The sequence below is a fragment of the Pomacea canaliculata genome, linkage group LG5, assembly GCF_003073045.1.
Source record: "Pomacea canaliculata isolate SZHN2017 linkage group LG5, ASM307304v1, whole genome shotgun sequence".
In the NCBI taxonomy this organism is placed as follows: domain Eukaryota; kingdom Metazoa; phylum Mollusca; class Gastropoda; order Architaenioglossa; family Ampullariidae; genus Pomacea; species Pomacea canaliculata.
The window spans coordinates 9498041-9521837 of NC_037594.1; the positions used below are offsets into that span (position 1 = coordinate 9498041).

General features: G+C 46.1%; 1 protein-coding gene across 6 annotated transcripts in view; it reads right to left on the bottom strand.

Annotated features, from left to right (window-relative positions):
- Positions 1-536: 536 nt before the first annotated feature.
- Positions 537-23797, bottom strand: part of LOC112564566 (5-hydroxytryptamine receptor-like) — a 60921-nt gene continuing 37660 nt past the window's right edge. For 4 of the 6 annotated variants that reach the window (XM_025239464.1, XM_025239467.1, XM_025239465.1 and 1 more), the window contains exons 2-5: positions 22078-22814; positions 8351-8650; positions 5071-5359; positions 537-4189 (exon numbers count right to left, since the gene is read on the bottom strand). In XM_025239464.1, coding sequence (XP_025095249.1) covers positions 2501-4189; positions 5071-5359; positions 8351-8442 — 2070 coding nt within the window. In that variant the 5' untranslated portion in view covers positions 8443-8650; positions 22078-22814 and the 3' untranslated portion in view covers positions 537-2500. Of the gene's footprint in view, positions 4190-5070; positions 5360-8350; positions 8651-16380; positions 16911-16931; positions 17333-22077; positions 22815-23797 lie in introns of those variants that run through there. The other 2 variants (XM_025239468.1, XM_025239469.1) reach the window with 2 other exon arrangements.

Below are 23797 nucleotides of genomic sequence, written 5' to 3' on the forward strand. Positions count from 1 at the left end.
TGCAGCGGTTCTGATGGAATGATCTTGACCCCTGTCAAGAGGTGAGAACGAAGGTTGGGGGGATGGGGAAGGAGGGGATGGGGAAGGAGAGGATGGGGAAGGAGGGGATGGAGAAGGAGGAGAATGGTTCGCTAGCAGCATGCTGCAGGTGGCTGTGCGCCCCTGACACGGTTTGCTGCGCATCGCCGTGCGGCAGGGCGTCTGTCAAGCGTGGCGCAGCTCCGCCATGATTTACCTGTGCGTCGCACGGGACCCTCCCACCACCCTTGCCTCGCGCTCCGATAGTAACCATGGAAACCGCACAGAAACGCAAGCTTGTCTTGCCTCCGGATGCGATGGATGCGGGTGACAGCCCGGGACCATTTGCACGGCATGTCGCTTGTCACTCGCCGGATGGTTAACGCTTCGTGTGATGGAAGCGTTTCAACGAACTTGCTTCTTGTTTACCGCAAAAAAATAATGACAAATAATTAAAAAAAAACTGCTGACAGATGCTGTCTTACGGTTGAAGATAGGTGTTGGGTTACTTTTCTGTCAGAAGAAAATACAATTTTAGTCGGAAATTATAAGCCGCTTCGTCATGCTCATTTTCACAGGACCAGTCACAAAGGGTAGTTAGAGTCGGGTAGCCTTCCTGTGCTACTGTATCACTGATGAGTTCGAAATACAGGTGTGAGGGGGCACTGTAAGAAATGAATTGACCTTTGGGAGCCACATTTACAGGTAGACCATCATCCTTACACTTGCCTTCAACAAGTCGGAACGTTTTACCTTTTTAGTATCTGTCACAACATGGTGAAGTATGTTTGTTTGAATGTCGATTACGAAATAAAAATAATGAAAATAAGAACTTCAGGACTGTTGTTGGTATGGGTACAATTTCTGTACGAAAAGTGTAGTGTTCTGTAAATGTATTTCGCTTGGCTGCGGTAGGCCAATGCGTCCCCACCCGAGTTGTTGATAGTTTTAGAACCATCTCAGGTGTACATGACTGTAAACAATATTTAAAACAAAGGGTGTGGCGGGAAGTTAAGGGTATATATATATACAAATAGTTTATGAGGTTTTAAGACAAACCGTAACAACCAGTCATAACTTTGACCTTTGAACTATTTAGTAGGTGTGAGTAGGGTTAATGTGAATACGCTTTGGGGCTCAAATTAGTCTTGTGTCTACATTTCGTGCTCACATTTTAGACATTTTACAATGATTTGCTCCATAGTAAGTAAGGATCGCAGTGGGTTTTTCATGACTGGAACAAGACATAGATCAAATCTTTAGGTGCCCGCTCGGTTGGATAATTTTTTTTAATACCAGCCTTGCTTTCCAACAGTAAAAAAAAAACAAACAAAAACAAAAACAAAAAAAAACCCAAAACAAAACAAACAATAAAAAAAAATCAGTGGCAAGAAAGAAATGACATTTTCAACACATAAAATGTTTATGTTAAACACAAGTGCGGATCTGACAAAATGCAAATATATTTGCTGACAAGTTGCCATGAAATATTTATTGTGTCTTGTAAATCCAAAGACGCCAAAGAAAAAAATGTGTTAGTAACTTTGCTGAGCTTCTCCGCTAAAAACGGACGGGAAACATGATGAGTAGTGGTCAGGGTGAAGTCTGTGAGAAGACAGGGGCGCAGAAGCTTACCTGGCGAGCTTCAATGGTCAGGATATATAAATGGAGCTAAAAAAAGTTTTTTTGCGAATGACCTGCTTCAACTGGTGTGTTAACAAAAGTGTGCAACAGGTGTGTATCCGTGTGAGAATGAAAGCAAATGTGTGAGCGAGTGAGTAAGTGAGCGAGGTTTGAAATAAATTGAAAAGAATTTACCTGCATGACGGATCACGTGACCATGCAGCTGTGCTGATGCCTGCACCATTGGGTTAGTTGCATATTACGTCTGTGCATACTCTCAGATGTACAAACGCACAGACATACAGCTGCACACACATCCACACTTCCACACATCCACACACACACTGAATAGCTGGTGCTCTCAACAGTCTTTGTCTTTGCTGTACCGAATGTCATTGTCATAAGCGGTACTGTCTCACCTGTTCGACTTCATATTTTCATTTGTCTTAATCTGTCTTTGAAGCGTCCTCTGTCCTTTTGTACACTCCTCTCTCTCTCTCGATCTCTCTCTGTCTCCTCTCTCTCTCGATCTCTCTGTCTCCTCTCTCTCTCTCTCTCTCTCTCTCTCTCTCTCACACACATATTTAGTATTTCTGAACAATGTTCAGGGGAAAATATTATCAATATGTACAAGTGTACCATAAACGTACACTAACAATGAGTTTATGCAGGCTTCACCACTCCATTTGTGTCCTGCTACACGCAACGACAACAGCGAAACTGGTAAAAAGACATCCGTAGTCATATCCAAGACAAAGTGAAAACATTCGGACGCCCAAAGACACAAATCCATGAAGTAGGTGGTAAAAAAAATCACAAAAACTAAAACAAACAAAAAACCCTCAAAACAGGCAGGTTGTCATCTGCCTATAGAGCGTAGCCGCCTGAAAAAGATCTTTCTGAAAGCACACCGGAAGCTGGGGTTGAAGATCGTGTAGATGATGGGGTTGAGGAGGCTGTTGACGTAGCCGAGCCACAGGAAGAGGCTGTACACCTCAAGCGGAATGGAACAGGCGCTCGTGCAGAATGGCGACAGCAGTGCCAGGATGAAGAAGGGCAGCCAGCAGACGACGAAGGCCCCAGTGATGATGCCCAGCACGCGGGCCGCTTTCCTCTCGCGCCGCATCTCCAGCTTCTCGCGGCGATGTCGCTCCTTCTCGCGGTTGTGCGCGCGCTTGGTGTTGTTGTTGGCGCGAGACTTGTTCGGTTGCGTGCCCAGCGTTGGGGGCATGCCACTGCCGCGCGGCACTGTCAGCTGGTTGCCGCTGCCGCCCCCGCCGCCACCTTTGCTATTGAGAACGACGCACCTGGGCTTGAGGCCCACCAGCTCCTCGTCCAGGCTGTTCTTGCGGATCGCGATGCACGGGAGGTCGAGGGCGGTCATGGGGATCTCGTGGTTGTACACGCACCCTTGATCTTGGTCGTGGCCCGCCATTGTGTTGGCACTGCCGTTGTTGGCGAAACTCCCACAGCTTTCACGTCTGCTGCCGTTGGTCACGTCCAGCAGTACCGACCCCACGTCCTGGCTGCTGTTGTTGCAGTCGCGCTCTCCGAATCCAACCGAGAGCGAGACGTCCTGTGCTGACACCTCGCGATGGTCGCCACCGAACCCTCCGTCGGAACATGGCCGTCCGTCCCCCAGAAATGGCCGACACTCCAGCGACAAGTGGTTGTTCACCGTCGGCGGCCGACACTCCAACAACGACCGCGAAGGAACGATGATCGTGTCGACTCTTAAGTGATTGGAGGAAAAAGAGTTGGGAAGCGGAGGGTCTGGGCACGCCACTTCCTCTTCCGTGGGGACCGGGTAGTAGGAGTTTTCTGGATTGGATCCCGAGCCGTCCGTGGTGCTGTCCCCGGGGTACCCACTTTGGTTCCAGTCCTGCCCGCTGTCCATCCCAGTGTCCATGCGCGAGATCTCGTTATGGGCACAGGAGGCGTTGAAGAGGCTGTAACCATCCTGACTGACGTCACTTCCTGAGGAATTTCGCTGCGTCCGTTGCGCGGTGATTTCCTCCACGTACACCATGGGCACTTGAACCTTTCCTCTGTGATGTCGCCGGCTGTTTCTTCCTGCACCACCACCACCGCCGCCTCCACCACCATCACCGCCCCCACCACCGCCAGGTCCTCCACCAACGGCCACGAAGCCTTTCCGGCGGATGCGGTAACGGGCCGCCCGGTAGATCTTGAAGTTGAGCACCAGCATGAGGACCAGCGGACAGTAGAAGGCGCCCACCGTGGAGAAGATGGTGTAGCCGTGGTCCTGGCTGATCATGCACTGACCCGAGAGCTCGGGATTGTCCATTTCGCCCCGCCACCCGAACAGAGGCGGGATGGAGATCGCGATGGAGACGAACCAGACGAGGGCGATCATCAGCAGGATCTGGCGCGCGCAGCGTCGTCTCACGTAGTCAATGTTGGACACGGCCCAGAAGCGGTCAAACGCGATGGCCACCAGGTGGAGGATAGACGCCGTGCAGCACAGCACGTCCATCGACACCCACATGTCGCACAGGGCGCGGCCCAGGTACCAGTTCACGGACACCTTTAGAAAAAAAGCAAGGTTGTGAATCAGAACGCATAAGGTCCTTAAGTGACAGTAAATGCAACCGCAAAGGTAAAAAAAAAAAAAAAGTAAAGATATTTTCATGACCACGCGGCCGAAGGAGAATGAGGTGTATTAACCCTCATTATATCGGGGTCGGCTTTTTAGAGGTACCCTGTCCACATTAAGCCAACCTATGTGTCTCCCGGATTTCGAAGTGACCAGCTGAATCGGTGTAAAACTACAATCCCTCCCCTTCTGTATGCCAAAATCATTTCTCTTCGGGGCTCCCCGAGGAATCCTTGTGACACACCTTTCTCCACATACCATATTCTCGTTGTGTGTTTTTGAAAACCATCAGCATCCTGCCATTCTCTTTATTTCATTGCTTTTTCTCACCCTACCTCTTTGAGGATCCCCAACCTCTCGTCTCCTTAACACACGCTTTTCTCTCTTGTTGATGAGGTTTAACTAATTTTTCCCTATCCCAACATGTCTTTTTATCTCCCTTACTATTCGAAGGGGCATAATTTGTCTTTCTCCTTATTCCAGAATTTTCTTTCTCAATCTATATCGTCTTCAAAGGTTGAAACACTGGCTGTAATCCCTATCCGAAGAAGTTCTTTCTCTCCTCCTACAGGTGACCTGCAGGCTTACCTTACCAAGAAGCATAGAGGCTCACCTTTCTCCCTATCCCAGCATGCTCTTTGTCTCCCTTCCTAATTGAGGACCCATTGTGACAGCCATTGTTTTCCTCCCTACCTAGTTTTCTAAGATTTGGGGCTCTCTCCCAGTCTTATGCCTGTTCTCTCCCTACTTCGTTGGGTGAGGCCTACAGGTTGGTCTGTCTCCCTATCCCAGCATGCTTCTGCTCTCCCTACCTCGTTGAGGAGGCTGAGTGGCATGACGAGGACAGCGACGAGGAGGTCAGTGACGGCCAGCGACAGGATGAGGTAGTTGGACACACCCTGCAGGCTGCGCTCCACCACGATGGCGGTGATGACGAAGACGTTGCCCAGCACCGTGGCCACGATCATGGCGCCCAGCACCACGCAGATGGACACCAGGGTAGTCAGGGGAAAGCGGGGAATATGCGAGTCGTACCGGGCCGCCAGACTACCCACCTCCGTGCTGTCTGTCTCGTAGGAAGAATTGTGAGAGACATTTGGACTACAAGCAGAAAACACACACACCCACACACACAGACACACCCACGCACGCAAGCACGCAAACACGTAAAATAAGCTTTAGCTTTGTGGAGGGCAGTTTCACAAAGTGGGGAACATTTCACAATTCCCGTATTGCGAAATCCAAGCACGAGACAGAAATGCAACAAAAGGGTAAACAGCCATCGAGGACGGGAAAGATGAACGGAAAGTAAAGAGGAAGAAAGGTTTTTCATGCCTCGTGACAGATGATTGATGATGGAGGAAAGTTGAAGACTAGGTTGCAAGAGAAAATTGCTAGCAGCATGCAAACAAGACGATAGAAGACACGAAGAACCCACATCCTAGTGACACGTAAACCAGAAACAAATTAAACTTAACCAAGCGGAGAGATTCCGCTCGCAGTTTTTTTTCCCCAGCAAAAATAAACCACGCGACGGTTGGTTTTGCATTCGTGTCTATTCTGTAGCTATCAGTGTCGTGTAGTAGCATCTACTGCAGAAATTTTACTTTAAGGTATTTATTTGGTAAAGTAATTATATTATTTAAAAGTTTGTTTGCTTTGTAAAACCATGCATCAGTATATATATATAGAGTTATAGCTTAAAACAAACAAACTAAAAGCGACATCTAAGCCTTGTAAATACATTTTCAGTTGCAGCAAAATAGCCAAATCGCAGACGATACCCGAACTGCATCGGGTCCCGACGTCACGTGACATTAGTCATCCAACGAGCCGATAGCTGCAGGGTGTGCATCCGATCCCTGACCGTTGACATTCACAGACCTGCAGTGCGCATGTCCAACGCGTTTCATTGAGCGGACGCAGAAGGGCAGGTCACAGGGACCTGGGGAAGAAAGGTCAAGGAGGACCTCTAGGCCCTGTCGATGGCCGACCACATACCCGATAGAATGTGGACGAGTGCGGCGGTCGTAGAGTGACCGTTAGTTGGTCTTCGTGTTGTCTCACGTGCATCTGTCTCGCTGGCGGCGGCTACAAAGATCGGGGATGGTATGAGATGGATGGATGGTGTACACAGTCGCATTACAGACCTACCCGACTGGTGACACACACCTTCTGGCCATTGTAAAGTGTGCTAACCCAGACACCGAGAGCTGACGCAACACATTATTCGCTCGCGAGAGTGAGATTTTACAGGACTTGCTGACTACAGGTGCAAATCGTCAACTTTAAAAATAAATAATAAATAAACCGCTGTGTTTCAGGCGCTGACCCTTACAGAATCGTGATGATGTTTGTGGCGTGCATCTCGAGGACTAAAGACGAAGGACATATATTCAGGCATATCTCGGGAAAAATGCACCCCGCTAATCTTTTAACCCTGACAGAGACGCCAAGGTCCACAGTTGCTGTTTATTTGTTTGTTTGTTAGTCTGCTAGCTAGAGGTGTGGTCGGCTTTCAGGCACATTTGTGACTAAGACCCTTCAGCTCTCTACAGGGTTTTGCTTCCGCGGTGTCCTCGCCGATTCAAACGTGACTTTCAAGATATCCTTTGCCGAAAACGCTAACGGTCTAATCCTGTCAACGGAAGCTTCAGACACCCACGTGTACACGCATGCGCTCAAAGGCTTGATTAGCATGTAGCTGTGTAGTTCACACCTCAGAGTTTGACAGCTTTACCCAAGTTCAGCAATCTGTATAAAGTAAGCTAAAGGGAATTCACAGTTTGAGTGCATGGGCATTGATGCACCCGCATATTCAAACTCATGGGTAGTCTCATGTCTAATTACTTCATTGACATTAACGAGGTCTCGTGCTTTTTATAGTCTATTCGTTAGCAAGGGAAAAATAAAACCTTGGATTGGAGTTCTCGGATTCGATTTTTAGCTAAATTTTGTGAACGTGCAGGTCCGATTTGTTTGGTTTGCAGCCTAATTAGGCGCGGCCATGTTCGATCTTTGACAGGAAGGTCAACCTGAACCTGCGGCTTCTTTGGTGTTAATGAGTTACCTGAACCTACAGCACGCGCGTGCAGCCGGGCATCCATTCTAATTCTGTACGGATTGCGTGCACGTGTGTGTGTGTGTGAGAGAGATGGGTAGAAAGAAGCACAAAAAGTGTCGGCGATGCTATATATATCTAAAATTCAATCCGGATCTCTCTTCATCAGAAAAGGCCGACTCGAGTGGGAGAATAGACAGCAGCGACTCATTAGAACTGAGAGACAGACCGCCATCTGCCGGGCCACGCGCACTGTTACAGGAATTAGCTTGTTTACACTCGTCTCTTGGAAAGTGAAGCTGTGGGGCAGAAACTGGTGGACATTTAAAAACAACCGTAACGGACTTCTCTACCTCCGCTAACTACCTTGACGGACTACCCAGCCTCAGTGTGTGCGTGTGTGTGTGTGTGTGCACGCAAAGGTTATTATTATATTCGCTACATATTTAGTGATCATGCAGTTTGATGGATCTTGTTGTTTCTGCTAAAATTGTTAGTTTTCTGTGTGTGCAAGAAGATGGGTACGACAGCAACATCCCCCTCCTCCTCCACACAAACACAACTTGTAGAGCAGGGATGTGATGCACGGGTAGGCGTTAAACAGGTGAAAAAACAAAACAAAACAAACACAAGCACTGAAAAGATTCCTGCTTTGAGGCTTAAGACAAAATGAACACAGACAAGTAAATAAGGTTGCAAGACGAAAATAAACAGAAAATCAACATGTTTACCAAACCGACCAATCCCGAGGGAGAACTAAAACCAAAACCAACCCCCTCAAAAAATAAAAAAAAAAAACCAACAAAAAACAAAACGAAACAAAACAAAAACAAACAAACAAAACACAAAAGCAAAAAAACAAAAAAACAAAAACAAAACAAAAACAAAAACAAAAAAACCCCAAAAACCAAAAAAAAACAAAAAAACAAAAACAAACAACAAGCTAACAAGCAAACAAAAAACAACACAAACAAACAAGAGAAGACTATTAGGGGCAGACAAGCGACAGATGAGCCGACTGGTGGACTCACATGCTGATGTAGAGGGCGCTCGCAGGGGTCGGCCAGGTCGTGGTGAGGTCGCCCACCATCCAGCCCACAGTGCTGTCTGTGGTGTTGCGCATGGCAGTGCCGCACGAGGCAAACTGCCGCCGCTGACCATGCACGCTACGTCATTTTACATGTGACGCACTGCACGGTCTGACGTAACGCGCTGCTGTGGCGCCAGTGACGGCAGCAGAGAGCATCACAGAAACGCTGGGGGTCAAAGGGCACGCTGGAGGTCAGGCAGCAATGGCGGAATGTCTCACTGTTTTGTACTTTTTTCACCTCCTGCACATGGAGAAAAAGAAGAAGTGAAAGTGCTGTGCTGGCGAGAGAAATAAAATGAGGGAAGGAGAAGTTTCCATCAGATTCAAGTTTTGATACAGTGTTACACCTACATCTGCCTTCGTGATTGTATAAAAGAGGTATAAAAATATGAGTGAGTAAAAGAATTAGAAGGTAGATGTGAGTGACAGAAGAATGAGTTTACAGCTGTATGCGTGTGGGATGACGAAGGTAGTGTTGGTGTTTTTACATCGAGTCACCAGATGAGGTAATGTCACATGACTCAATAGTCCAGCCCTGTGACCACTCGCCAAACCCACAGAACAACAGGAGTGTGATGTCGAGGTCTGAACTCAAGATTGGGCTAGCCTTAAGTAACAAAGAAGATATTGTAAAATAACCTGCTTTTGATAGTTTAGTTTAAAATATATTAACGTAATCAAACTTAATGTGATAAATGAATAAACGAGGCGAAACAGAAACGTCATCAAACAGAAAATTTTTCTTTATAATGTAGCATGAAAATGCAGGTACTTAAAATATACGATGACATTTACTAAAATTCCAGCTCCTGGAGCAAATGAAACATCTTGGAGCAAATGCTAATAAACCTTTGCCGAATCATTTGTGACCCAACTGAGAAAAGACAGTCTGGCCTGCCAAAGCCCATGCAAGAACTGCAATAATCTTCACCTCGCATCCCTCAGATTTTAGGTATTGGCATCTTACAAGGAATTGTGTGCACTCGAAAATAAGTTTGCACTCAGCTTTACCTGCATAGCGTACTACAATGTTCTTTGCACAAAGTGTCCCTTGATCTCTCCATACCTCTCAGATGAAGCTCCCAGGCTTGTCTTTCTCTCCATCAGCATGCATTCCAGTTGTGGTGCAAAAGGTAACAGTAATTAACTTTGTCCTTTCTAACGCTTGCCCTCATGTTCTTCGCTTTCACCTGCTAGTGCCGTTTCTACCTCCACCTGTATACTATTACCATCGCAATTTTTCTGTTTTCTGTCTCATTTCTGCTTTCAAATGTCTCCTCTTTCCTGTATTTTGTGATGTCCTTCTCCTAATCCCTTACCTTCTTCCGGTCTCCCCCCCATCTCTCCCCTCAAACTCCCAAACCCCCAAACGGCGGAACACTCAAGGCACCACGTGACCCCAGCGTGCAGCATGCGTTGTTGATGCCGTGGAGCTACTAACACGACAAAGATGTAAGCCGTGGACTTATCTCCAAATGAAGATCGTTGGATAATTACGCTAACTGTGGGTGCCGGCCGCCGACACACAGCCCCGTGAACTGGTGTGCAGCGCCAGCACCAGGTGCTAGAGATTAGCACAGGATTGCCAGTGGTTCCCCAGGCACCTACGACTACATTTCTAGGTTTTCATAAAAATTCTGCCAATCGTTCAGTCACTGACACGTTCCACAGTCTCGTGTACATCGTAAACGGATTTTGAGGAATTTTGAAAAGTTCAACCGCCAGGTGCAAGCCAAGAGCGGAAAAAACAAATCAGGTCTCGCCGAGGGCTCCTGTTGGGGAGGACGACCGTCCAGAATGACCCCAAACTGTCATCGTTGTCCAACCAAGTGCTTAAAGTAAGTTTAGATCATCTTATCGTCCGAGTACCCCAGATTCTACTTAAATTTCTATTTCAAATACGATTTTCTTAGATATCCCACATTTTCTGGATTCACTGCTGTTGTGTTGAGTTACAAGACCTTCCGTACGTCCAACTCCGAGTCTTCAAAAAGTTTTCTTCTTCTGTCACTTCCTTTGCAGTCAAATTGGCGACAGATGTTTGCTTCCGAAAAGCAAGAGCTCAGAAGATTATTTATCTCGCCAGGGGCAAGGAAAAAAAGGGAGGGAGGAGACATGTGTGAGGAGATGATAAGCTTGTTTACTTGATCAATAGCTGGCTTTCCACGACCCTTGGGGCGGGGGTTGGGGAGCGGGTGGAGCCACGAGGCAGCAGGAGGAGCTGTTCCCTTGTTTCTCGAGGCTCGTAAGGTCAAGATGTAGATGCAGGTTGATTGATGAGCCTCCGTCCTTGTCCTCTTTCAAAGAAAATTCGTATTTTTCTGATTAAAAGTGTTTGGCTTCCTTCAATCAGCCTGTGTTTGATGTTTTGGTGCTGCTGCACTCACACCGTGGAGAACGTGTTTCCGCTCCACTGATCACAGGATGCAGTGACCAAGTCGCTGACCACAAGGACTGGCCAGGGGAAGGAAAACAATCTTTTAAGGCGAGACTTCCATTCCATGATGTCTTCCTTATCTACCCGCTTCCAATCCTTCTGTGTAACAAAGGCACGTGACTCCCAGTATATCGGGTAAAGGGTAAACATGGTGTCCAGATACATTTTTGCCTTTTTCTCTTTCTTTCTTCTTATTCCGTATCGGAGACAATACAGCGCCCTGGGGGATCGCCAACTTTACTTTCTGATATTTTTGTCTTGAATAGAAGTCATCATCATCGTCATCATCATGACTGTAAGAAGAAGAAAAAACAAAAAACAAAAAACAAAACTGTTGTTTTCGAAAGCAGACTCGATAACAACGCAGAATGTACTGGAGACGACTTCACATTATCTTCATTGTGGTATTTTTTTTTTGGAATGCAAGAAAAACAGAACCGAAGGCGTAATGCAATATACCTTGAGAGGTACACCCAGTCTAACACAGAAACACACACACACACACGTGTGTGAAGAAAGACGTGGGCGAACAAAAGCATCATGGGAAGGTTTTGATGGGACGTGTCGCTCTGTAATCGTCAAGGCATGAAAGATTTATAGAGCATCACAAAAGATGCATGCCAACACAAAAGTCGATCACTCCAGTCAATCCCACCAAGCAAAGCAAAAACTGTCCGCAAGGACACACAACACTTCTGTCCATCCTTCCTTCTTTCCTTTCGCCCAGACTGAGCGCTGACATCACCAGCCCAGCTCTTGTGTCCCTCAAACTCGGACACAGATGTTAGCGGAGGGTAGATTCCAGAATATTGGCAGACTTATACAAATCATGTTTGGTACTTACCTTAAAAACTCCACAACGGACATTTCCTGATGTGACACCTCACCACCCGGGTCTTCCTTGTCCTTCTCACACTCAAGTGTTCGGAATTCTCTGTCCATTTCTTTTTAAACTGTGTCTTGCGCTCGAGGCTTTCCATTCCATTCTCAAACCCACATTTTTAAGAAACATCTTTCGTAATCATGCTATTCCACTCCCTCCTCACTTCTTCATCTTCATCCATACATTATTCATATTTTCTTTGTCATTCCGTTTGTCTACACTTGTGATTCTTGTATGGCTGACCGTAGGATCGTGTGTAATCTTTTGCACAGCTCGCCTCCACACAGAGAAATTCACTATACAAAGTCAGTTATTATTATTATGATTATTATTATAACACAAGTAAAACTCTTTTGAAGTGTCTACAGGAAGAGAGCATAACCCTCCCTCTGACAGAGACTCCAGGTGTTGTATAAGCTCCGTGATGAATGTAAGATCACACCTGGAAGGAAATGTACCGAACAAAAAGAAAAAAGAAAGCTTATCCAGATTTGTTCGACTCGGAAATGGTTATTTTTAGACAAGAAAGCAGTCAGCATGAGCTAGAAAAATGACGAGGCTAAAATATATCTTTCCAGCAAAAATTTCACAGGGTGAATGGTCTGTCACCTCCTCTCTCCTTCTGTGTGTGTGTGTGTGTGCACGTGTGTGTTCATGTGTGTGTGTGGATGTGTGTTGGCCTTTGTGCTGTAAGAGAAGCGTGTGCAGGTGAACCAGCATGCCCCGTGCAGCACGTGCAAACAACGGTACCCACACAGCAGGCGGTGCCAAGCTCCGCAGACTTCACGACGAGCCACTCAGGTGTTTGATCACAAACAAAGTGTATCGGGTAACAAAACAATCGACGAAGCGGCATACTTTCGATTGAGCCACGAAAATCCATGCATGCTTATTGTCTTTCCACAAAACGCTTGCTTTTCTCTTTGAAGATCTGTAGGGTAGCGAGCGAGGAAGGAAGAAAAAAAAAGGGGGAAGGTATCCACCGAATATAGCTTTCGACGAGTCTGAGTTGGCAAAACGAATATTCAAATTAGAATGGAAGCTTATTTTCACGAACAATGCCCAGAGAAGAAAATAGTTTATACAAATATGCGAGAGGCTGGATCTTGTTTATTTGAGCGGCGCAAGACCAGAGATAAAAGGACCGCCAGACATTTGGTTAGAAAACGCGGAGGAAGACGAGTTGCGGGCTTTTATCTTCCACAAAGCCAGATGAGAGAAGCTGCTGGCAACACCATGTTTCACCAGACTTGCTGCCCTCTTCTTCCTCCGGCAGCTGCATGTGTTACCGGGGTTTCCGTGCGATGGCATCGCTGCTCCTCATCTCCATGTCACCAGGGGCCCGCCTTCGTCGCCGCCGTTATCGGCTGGCTGTGAGTTCAAGCCAGAAGACTATCCATGTAGTCTGGCACTAATGTCTACTGGTTTGGCCTGGATTTACTTCCCCCCCTACCTCACTTGTGCTGAGTAGACAAGGCGCCCTCTGTGATAGGATCAATCAGAAAGGCATCCTCTGTCCTGTCCTCGATGGCAGAGCGGACAAAGTGGACAAAGGTTCCTTCTGTGTTCGATGGTCATGGCATGCTTGCTTTTGAAGTTGAAGATGCTCTGTCTCTGTACCCAGTTCATTGAAAATGATGTTTGTGTCTTTGCACCCACATGCACACAAAAAGTACAAGATCACCATGGATGGCTGAGAGGATCTGATTGGTTAGTTGTGTGGAGGGCTGAATGAGTTGCTCGTTGGTGACACGCGCCTTTGCTGGATTAGTTGCTGCAAGAACCCACACGGCACAGACTCAGAGCTGTTGCAGATAAACGAAGTTCGTGTCTGGAAAACAAAAACAGGAATTTGGCTGTCGGTAAAGCTTTCCCCCGACTGGACCGTGACTGGTCTTGTGTGCGCGCGCTGAGAAATGGCCACCGCAAAAATCAATCCCTCAATTTCCATTTGTCTTTTCATGCATGCACGTGTGCACGCATGTGTGTACACATACACACGCATGGTTGCACACAGGCACGCAGGCAAACAGACGCATATATGCATTTCTTCTCTCGCTCTCTCTCTCGCTGTGTCTCTCTTGCCCAGACATCTCAGCCCCTCCTCCTTCCCTTGTTCTTTTCATCTTTCCTTTCAGATGAAGAGGGATGTCGTGCAGGCATGGGCAAATAACTCCAGAAGCAGACGTGTTTAGACAAGATGAGCATCCCACCCCTCCTCCAACCCCATCATTGACCTTCGTAGATTGTCCATGTCCTAGCTTGCGAACTTTGACCTTTCGTGATGTATAACGATGACCAAAAATGAATTCGTTTAAGAATGTATAAACGTGGTCTTTGTTCTTAATTTAGAAAATATAATTTTTATAAAATAATACTTTGTTATGGACAAAGAGAGAAATAATTAAAAGTTCTTGAGAAAAAAGATGTTTTTTTAATCAGCGACTATTGAAAATAAAAGACTGCGATCATGTTTAGGACTGGAGCTGTCAGGATTTGATTTATGACCTTATTCCAGGAACTGACATTTAGGTTTTGATGCCATTTATCTTCGATCAACCTCCTGCTGCGGCCTCTTTGGATACAGCGGCACAAAAACTTCCGGTCGATTCCAGAAACTCTTGAGCTCATGACATACCTTTGATCAAGCGCGAGTCACCGTTAATGAAGTCATCTGCAACCTGGGTCAGCAGGTCAAGGTTGGAGGAGGAAGTCGGATGTTGGAATCAAGTTTCTCACTCGATTCTGATCGTCAGTCCATGAGCATGAGTCAGGCAACTGAAGATCGGATTTTAGTTCCTTCACTTCTTTAATGCCGACGCCGCATTCCCCGACCGAGGGCTGTGTTGTTTTATCTCTCACAATTTTTAACCCTGATGTCAGCAGTCAACACAACCTGGGAGGGAAAATTCCAGACATGTCGGGCCTGGAGGAGGGATCTCGTGAAGAAAGTGAAAGAGAAGAAAGGTGTTGACATGGATTGTAGGTCCGGGATGAATGGTTTTCATTCTCGCCACCTTGTGGAGGTACAATAGCAGGCCAAGGGGTGAGAGGTCGTTGAACTATGAGTGGCCGACTCAAGCTCACACATTTTTCATGAATTGCTCAATCAGTTCAAGGGGTTGAACAAGTCCCAGCGATGGCGCAAGACCAACCACGACTGATTTCTTTTGGCTAATCTTCCCAACATCGATCTCTACATGCAAATACATTTTTCTTTCAACTTTATAGTTTTTTTAAAATTAAAAACTAGCTTTGTTTGAAAAAAACTCTAAAACTTGACATAATATTATGCAGATGGGGTAGGATACCATTAGCCGCCAGACCAAGCTTGCAACCTGCAAAATCTTGGTGTGGAAGTCAAACGGATACTTATTAGCGGAAGGGAATATAATTAGGAAGAAAAAGAAAAAATATTATCGTTGTAACAGTGGTGATTGAAGTGGTGATTGGTTGATTGGTATTTCATAACTTTAGCTGTGCTCGCTCCAGAGAAAAAAATACACGTGTGGTGAAGGCGAGATCCGAACACAGAACCCTCTACCTTCTCTGACGTTTTCATTTAGCGAGCAACAACAGCCTGCTGATGATAGTGAGAATGATGGAAGCAAAGAAGATGTTGATGTGGTCATGTGGATGGACATTCCCCCCGCCTCCCATAATGCACCTTGAGTGAGATAAACGATTTTAATCGATTGTAATTCGCTACCTACGTGATAAACAACAGCTTACAGCTCAGACTAGAAACTGGACAGATCCAATCCCACCCAGGATATGCGATATTACAGCAAAAAAATGGAAAGGTTTTATTGACCCAGCACTCTGCACTTTTTGTACTCTCCATCCATCCACGTCCACCTGTTGAGCTCGGAAACAAACAAACAGCCCAGGTAAGACACGATCTACATCAGTTAAGGGTTAATGTGTTGAGACTTGGTGGGGGCTGGAACTCACACCGTCATAGTAGCACCAGTCACACCTAGAGCAGATGTTTTCTAACCCTACACACATAATACAAAATCAACACATTTTTGTAGACACAGTGGGAGACACAAAGTGTTCTCGTGAGATACCTCACAGTTGGACCATACTGATATATCAGTTAGTGATGATACGATGATAACTGGTGACGATGCAGAAGATTTAGGAAGTGACGATGCTGATTTATGAGGTTAAAATGTAGGTATTTATGATATCTATACACGTGGTTCAGAATTAAGGTGTTAACGACAATGATGTTTGAGGGTCAATTTTTAATTCTAGTTTCAAGATTTGAGGATAATGATACATGGAGGTTAAATATTTCAGAATTGACAATCTTTATGTACAGGGCTAAACATTTCCATATCGACCAGAGAGACATTCATTGCCAGAAAAAACTGCATCTCAGACATCAATTATAAAACTGTATAAACTGATTTTGTGGAAAGTTTTTTTTTAAAATTTAATTTGCACCACGAGAGGGTGCAAGGATCACTTAAATATCGCAGACATAAGAAATCAAGAAATGAAAGAGAGAAATACACAGATTTCAGAGAATCATCTTTCAGATGGAAAGAAAGAGAGATAAAAATACCCCCAGACAATGACACACACAGAATAAGTAAGCAAGACAAAGACATACCCCGTTTCATACACAAACAAATCCTACCTTAAACACCTGGTTAAATCAGCATGTTTTTCTCACTCTACTTTCTCCTTAGACAACATCCTGGAACACCCAATCTCTTTGTGAACACAACGATGAACCCTGGAAGACGGCCTGTCATCGCCAAGACCCGAAACTGAGGACAAGAAAGACAAGCCAAAGGGGTGGAGATGGCGAAGGGTGCTCCCCTGGCCGCGCACACTAAAGTTTGACGGGTGGCAACACTTAGTCCCGTTGCTCCGCCTTGCTTTCCCCTTGGCAGACACCATGCTTCAGAAGAAAGCGGGTGGCATGCACGGGCAGACGAAAGGTTGTAATAACCTGGTGTAACTGTCATGCCGGCACCCAACACCATGCAACGGGATCGATACCCCATCGAGTCGGCGCCGCCATCACCCGAGAGTCGGCGGCATCACGACTTCTTTGTGCGCCTCCTTCTCTCTCTCTCACTCACTTACTTTCTAATTTTATCGACTTTGTTGAGAGAAAGGCCGTCGTCAACTTGCCTTTCTCCACCCTCGTCCCAGTTATTTATTTATTTTTTTTTTACTCACCCTCTCTCCACCCTGACACGTGCTTCTTTATGGTTGGCAGTCGCACGCTCCATCCTCTCCATCCACTCCGACTCCATTGTTCATCTTCGCACGATCAGGCGAACCCGGCTGATTACAAAACAAAAGTTCGTTTGGAAAGCCATTTGTCTAGACACTGAACCACGGTTAATGAGATCCGGAACTCTTGTTGAGCAGGGAAGATGCTGCGCACAAACAAAAACAAAACACCGAGCCCTTGTTGAGAGGATGCTAAACCCTCGTCGGGAGGAGAGCAGCAGGTTTCTGGTGTTTTGATGGCGAGACCAGCAGTTCAGACAGCAGTCCTGCGTTGCTTGGATACCTCAACTTTTTCAATGACCGTGAAGAAGAACGGAGGACGAAGATGGTTTTCCTAGGAAACGGCGGTTGGTCACGTGAGTGTCAGACAATGTTTCGGTACGAGCGTACTCACGCGCGTGCGAGCATCCTCCCACTATATATAACACAAATACATACACATGAATCTGTGAATACATCATATCAGCTTCAGGAAGGTAATCACACCACGACTCTCTACTCTGTGAGATCAGGAATATCCGTGATTAAGAATCCACTTACAGAGGATCGAGGAAAGTCCGGTCACGTGTCAAGGAAGTGACGATGTCCTCGTGTTACTGCCAACAAGCCTCGTTCTCAGCTGCACACAATTCTCCAGAGACCAGTCTGTTCCTACCAAGACCTTCATGACAGTCATCCTGAGCTCTCTCTCCTCTCTCCACAGCCTGCCTGCGGTTGGGAGGGGAGGAAGAGGGGAGGAGGGGAGAAAGGTATCTTGGTGCAGGAGGGAGATGTTTTGACGGGGATGCTGGCATTGTGACACCTTTATCGCTCTCCAGCCTTACTCGAGGTCTGTTCAATGATGGTTGTGGGAAGTGTTTTTATCGAACCCATTTGTTAGACTTAAAAAAAAAAACTTGATGAAAGTGGTTTTCTGGTAAGTGCACAGGTTCAAGAGAACTTTTCAATCTACGTGTCTGTGTGTCTCTCGCTCTGACATTTCCATCATCTTCAATGTTCATCCTCTTTTCCAAAAATAAATATTCAACAAGAACAACCCCAAATCTCTCTTCGGCTTTGCAAACTTTCACAAAATTTCTCTGTAGATAGAAGTTTGGTGCAATTGTATCCAAACGGCCTGCGAGTCAAGCAGAAAAAATATGGGAGGGCTGGGGTAAAAGCATGGGAAGAAATATATATCTCACTTCCCTCAGGAAATGGAACAAAAATGCAAAAATATGATGAGAAATAATAACAGCAACCCTAACGATCTCATCCTCTCCCGATTTATTTCGTCACTTCCTTCGTTTTATCCTTAAAACTCGTTTCTAACTTTTGATGTGCAAGGATTTATAGTCGTTTAAAGATCCCTTTATATTTTTAAAGGAAATCGGGCATGAATAGTCGGAAAATGTTGCAACACTATTTAAAAGTTGACACCCACAGTTAGGGTGTGTTTGTTTTCAAGCTCATTTTGTCCTTCCCCTTCTCTCTCTCTCTGCCTTTCCTCCAAGCCTCTATGGCAGGTGTGGGCAACCTTCCTCCTCTAAGGCCATTTTGATATTTTGATATATACAGTATATATATAAAACATCATTCGTAGGTCGTGCAAAAATATCTATTTAAAAACGAGCCTGCTCTGTTGGGTGAGGCTGTAGTTTCTCCACAGTGTGAACACTTGTATAGTGAGTACAACCTCAGCCTGTCTGGCACTGATGTCCTCCGAGTCACCACAGTCTGCCTCTTGGTAACTTAGGTGCGTGAGAACTAGGGTCTGGAATATGAAAACAGCTAAACATCTGTTGGGCGTCTGTAAAATTCTTTGTTTATATTTATAAAGTTCCCAGAAGAGACAGAGTATATAGTAACAACACCTTTTTCCTACTGCACAATTATCTGCTTGTGGTCGTGGAGGGAAAGTACATTAATAATAACATAATAATCAGACTATTTAGTAAACACACACCTTCTCTTGATGAGGAGTTCATGGCCTTTACAAAGTGTCTACACAAATGCTACACACTGTGCGGTTGTGTGTGTGTGTCATGGATGCGAAACCAGTATCCATTGAATTCATTTTCTGCATCCTGCCTGGATATCGTCGAGGTTGTCGCCATAGCAACGAACATTTTTCCCACGACCTGGCTAAAACATCTGTGGGTCTCGTCCTCAAAGCATGCGCATGACCTTCCAGTCCCGAATGCGACCCAGGTGACTGAAAGTTCTCGTCAAATATCAGCACGTGCAGCCTCCTGACGACGACAGAAGCACGAACCTCGCACTCAACACGTGCGGAAACCAACTGGATGGAGGTCTACCTTTCTGCTCGCACGTACGGGCTTGCTACTGCACCTCCCATTGTTACAGAAATCAGCAGGTGCCTACTAGTTCCACCCTGCTGACCATCTCTGACCCTTGACCAATGTCGGGTGTGAGGGGTGGAATGACGACCTGTACAAGATAAAGGTAGAGCCATGTAACCGCGAATTGCGAGTGGGCGAGAATTCAGAAGAGGACACGTGACCAATTCTCACAGAAAGATACCCGTGTGTGACAGAAGGTCAAAAGAAATCTGTCCATAAGAAGAAGAAGAAGAAGGGGAGTTAATTACTCTAATATCGAGAGGTCCCATATCCTGCGAGGAGACGAACTCTTTCCTCTGCCCAAGCTGTTGACCTTTGACCTGGTCGGTTCTCTGTCTGCAGAACGGGCGAGGTTGCAAAACGTTCTCATTCTCCCCCTGACGACCAGATGCACCAGCAGCCTGATAGAAATGCACCCGTTTGTCTCCCTTTAATACCGGACGCGGCAACCACCCCGCGCATGTACAAGAAGTTAAAACGTGCAGATAAATTTATTTTCAGACCTAAACTCAACCCGGCAGCAATTCCTCATAGTTTATTTATTTATCAGACTGTTTGCTGAAGGTTGTCTGTACGATTTCAGAGGAGATTTACAAATCGCGAGGATCAAGTTCTCCCCCACAACAGAGAACACCCATAGAAACCTTTTTATTAACCTCAGCTCCAGACAGACTTTGAAGGATGCGAGTCCTTGTTTTTCTGTCTGTGTGTGTGTGTCTATGTGTGTGGGTCTATATATATTATGTGTATGTCTGTAGGTGAAGCATGGTGTTGGCACTGTCCCGCCAGTCGCAGACCTCCACTGCCCATGTAAACACGGACCATGTGTGCACGGCCGCACGCGTAGCGACATTCTGCACGTGCGACAACAGAAAACCATTAACAGAATGATGCTGCGCCCCCTGGCCAGTACCTACCCGCCACTCGGTCCTTTTGCGGGTCTGACTTCATCTTAGCTGATCCAGACTCGGGTGGTGGTGATGGATGTGGGGAGGTGATGGGAACTATTGCCACCTGCAAGTCGAGATGGCACCAGCTCGCCCACCCAGCCATCCACCCACCGTGTTAATCATCACTAACCGCAGCTTATACGAGTGTCGACACCTGCTGACGGAGCTCGGTTGCACATCACCTGTCGGCTCACCTGTCACAAGGTAACACGAGCGAACATTGTAAACACGCTGATTGCAAAAAAAAAAAAAAAATAAAAAAAAAAAATAACAACCGATGCCTGGTGATGACATAGAACCTCCATCTTGACAACCCTTGCACAAGGTGCGAACAAGTCTCGACTTGGAGCATCAGCATTAACACCACCAGCAGCAGCAACAACAGCGGGGCAGCAGCAACAAACATCACACCTACCCGCGAGCGGTGTCCCCCGTGAGATAAGAGATAGGAGGATCTGAACCACTCCTCCATCCTGGCGGAGGTCGAGTCCAAGTGTCGGCGACATTTGTTGTGCCCACCCGTGTGCGTGACAGTGGGAGGATGTGTAAAGTGTCTGGCTTAAAAGAAAGAAAAAAAAAAAAAAGAATCGATGGACTAAGCAATCGGGCGATGGTGCGACTGCCTGACAGTTGCAGCGACAAACAAAGGGGCTAGACAGTCCATTACCTAGCCGGCCAGGCAGGCAGCTCCAAGAAAAAACCAGACAAGAAGACAAACAGGAAGACAGGAAGCAGTTATGTTACAGGGAGAAACATTCACACAATGGCTGGGACCGTCTGCACGCACGAACATATTTTCTAGAAAAGTCCACTGAGAAGAATACAAGTTTTAGGACAAAGGCTGTAATAAAATAAATAATTTAATTATACGAGTGGCAATTGCAAACTTAATGGTCTGGAAGTTCACCCATGCATCTCAGATCATGAAAATTTCTTCTTTGAGATGCAATAATTCGAGTTGAAAATTTTTCTCTTGTGATGAGTAATTTCGTAATGCGATTTCCAGCCGACAGTATTTTACATTTTGCTTCTCTTAAGTTACCGGTGTCATCGACCGGGCGCCATTCTGGGAGGATGGCAGGACATTAAGTGTTTCCCTCCGTGAGCCTGCAGATTGCCGGGGTCAAGGTGATGGCAATTTTGTGCATTATGCCTTAAACCAACAGTTTTTATCTCAAAAAATATTCAGTGGGTGTCAAGTTTTAAAAAGAACTCAAAAATGCCATTGGCATTTCAGATTGAGTTTGTGTTATGCCAGGCGACTGAATATCATCGATTTCTGCTTCTCACATTTTACTCTGTTTGTTTTGCTTTATTCTGTTAATGGCTGAGTTGGAAAACATCGGCCTTGACCAGAATATTTTGTCAGTAAGCTCGGTCTGAAGTGTCGAGCAGGCAAAAGCTACAAAAGTATTCATCAAGGACTGGTGAAGACCAACACCTGAAGGCGGTGTTAATGAAGGGAAGTTGATTGCCTTTGTGGAGAGATAAATCTGATGTTAACTAAAGCGGTTGTTGTTTTGGAATTAAGGAAGTGTGGATGTTGGGGGTCCTTGTATCTGATGAACAAACAAACAAACAAACACCCAACCAACCAACCAAACAAACAAACAAACAACCAACCAACCAACCAACCAACCAACCAACCAACCAACCAACCAACCAAACAAACAAACAAACAAACAAACAAAGAAACAAACAAACAAAAAAACACACTTACACGTCCACCATCCGCAGAAAGATCCCAACACACGTAATATACACATAAACATATAATATATCAAATTACATCCTTACCTGAATGTGTTGGGGTCAGGGGTTGACAGTTTGGATGCAGTCCACGTTGTCATCCTTCATCAGACAGAAGCCAACAGGAAGACAGAAAGCCAACAGAAACAACGATGGGCATCAACACCAACACCACTCGCGACCTAACAGAGAAAAGAAACAACAGGATGGAGGTCGTCTTTGACTGAACTTCACAACCTAGCGCTGGCTGGCTTGCTGTCTGGACTTGTCTCCTGTCTTCTGGTGGACGTGGGACATCGGACAGGATGATGCAAGACCGCAGTCAGGTTCGTGCTGAGCCAGCGAGGTTTCGAAACTTCTCTCTGTCACACAGTTACCACTCGGACACCAAGAACACAAGTTCGAATCCCCTTGTTGATGTCTAGAGGCGCTCACACACCGACAACCCCGTCAACTCTCGTGACAACGGCATGTATACAACAGAGTTGTCTTTCCTCCCTCCCAGAAAAAAAGTGGCAGCACGAATGGAATAACAAAAAAATGTTAGGTCGACATTAACTGCCCAGTTTGCAGCTCCATCTAGTGTGTGAGAACAAGTCGACTAGGAGGAGGTCGTGGGAGGGAAGTCCATGCTGTAGTGAAGTCCATCCCAGCCTGATGGCCTTTTAATCGGCGCGGTTGTCACTCCAGTCATCTGTTTGATGATGCATCCGTGTCGGACACGGTGTCTGACGCTGGTGCTGTAGTGTTCTGTTTACCTGCTGGGTGCTGACAGGTGTGCTAGTCTGAAAAGAAAACAAAGAGAACAGGGTTGACATGTGGATCCACTTAAATCGAGCTGAATTGCAGCCAATCGCTGCTGTGCTAGCAACAGACGCCACCGCCCCCTCTCCCCAACATTGCCCTTGCATGAGGAGTGCATTTGTCTCCCCCTCCAGCTCTTATCTGAACCCTCCCCTCCCCCAACATCCGCCTTGCTCCTCATCACCTGTCTTGCTCTGTTTCCATTCATGGCGCTGCGTCAATAATCTGACTGACGACGAAATTCACTTTTCCATTGCTGTAAGTGTCTGATGGAGTACGAAAGCGAACCCTTGACCTGGAAGTGTTAAGTGGAGGAGCAACCTAACGATGCACATCCATCAAACGGAGGGTGAATAGAAGCGAGGTCAAGGTGCCAACAGGAGTTTGAACTCGAGGCACAGAGCGACTAATTCAATACAGGGAAACGTGAATGAATCAAATGACAATCTTACAATAGGACAGAAATTAAATATCACTAAGGATGTTCTGATGACTTCATCCCCCACAGCCAATCCATCGTCGTTAAGAAACAATTGAAGCTGATTCGCTAAAGAACAAGAGGACCACCATTGCAAGTCGGGTAGTAAAATGGATTCGTGACTCCAACTACTGAACCACACAAGTTCATATCCTCCTTACAGTAATTTGTAAAAACTATGGCATTGCAGTATCTGAGACTTTGACTTATAAACAATTGTTAAATGAAGAACATGGACGATTGTTGCCGATGGACCAAAGGCTGGAAGGGAGGGATGTAGGACAGGTAAGCAGATGATGATAGGAAGGCTATTGCCTGCCCCTGAGTCCGGTTCCGGCTTTGCAGTCATCCTCCCACGATGTTGACAGCAAAATCAGTTTAAAAAGAGTTTGGGGTGGGCTGTGTAACCGGGTAGATAGTGGTGGTGGGGAAACTTGCTATTTCCGTAGTCATCGTCCTTATTGTCCAGATTAATCTAAATCTGGA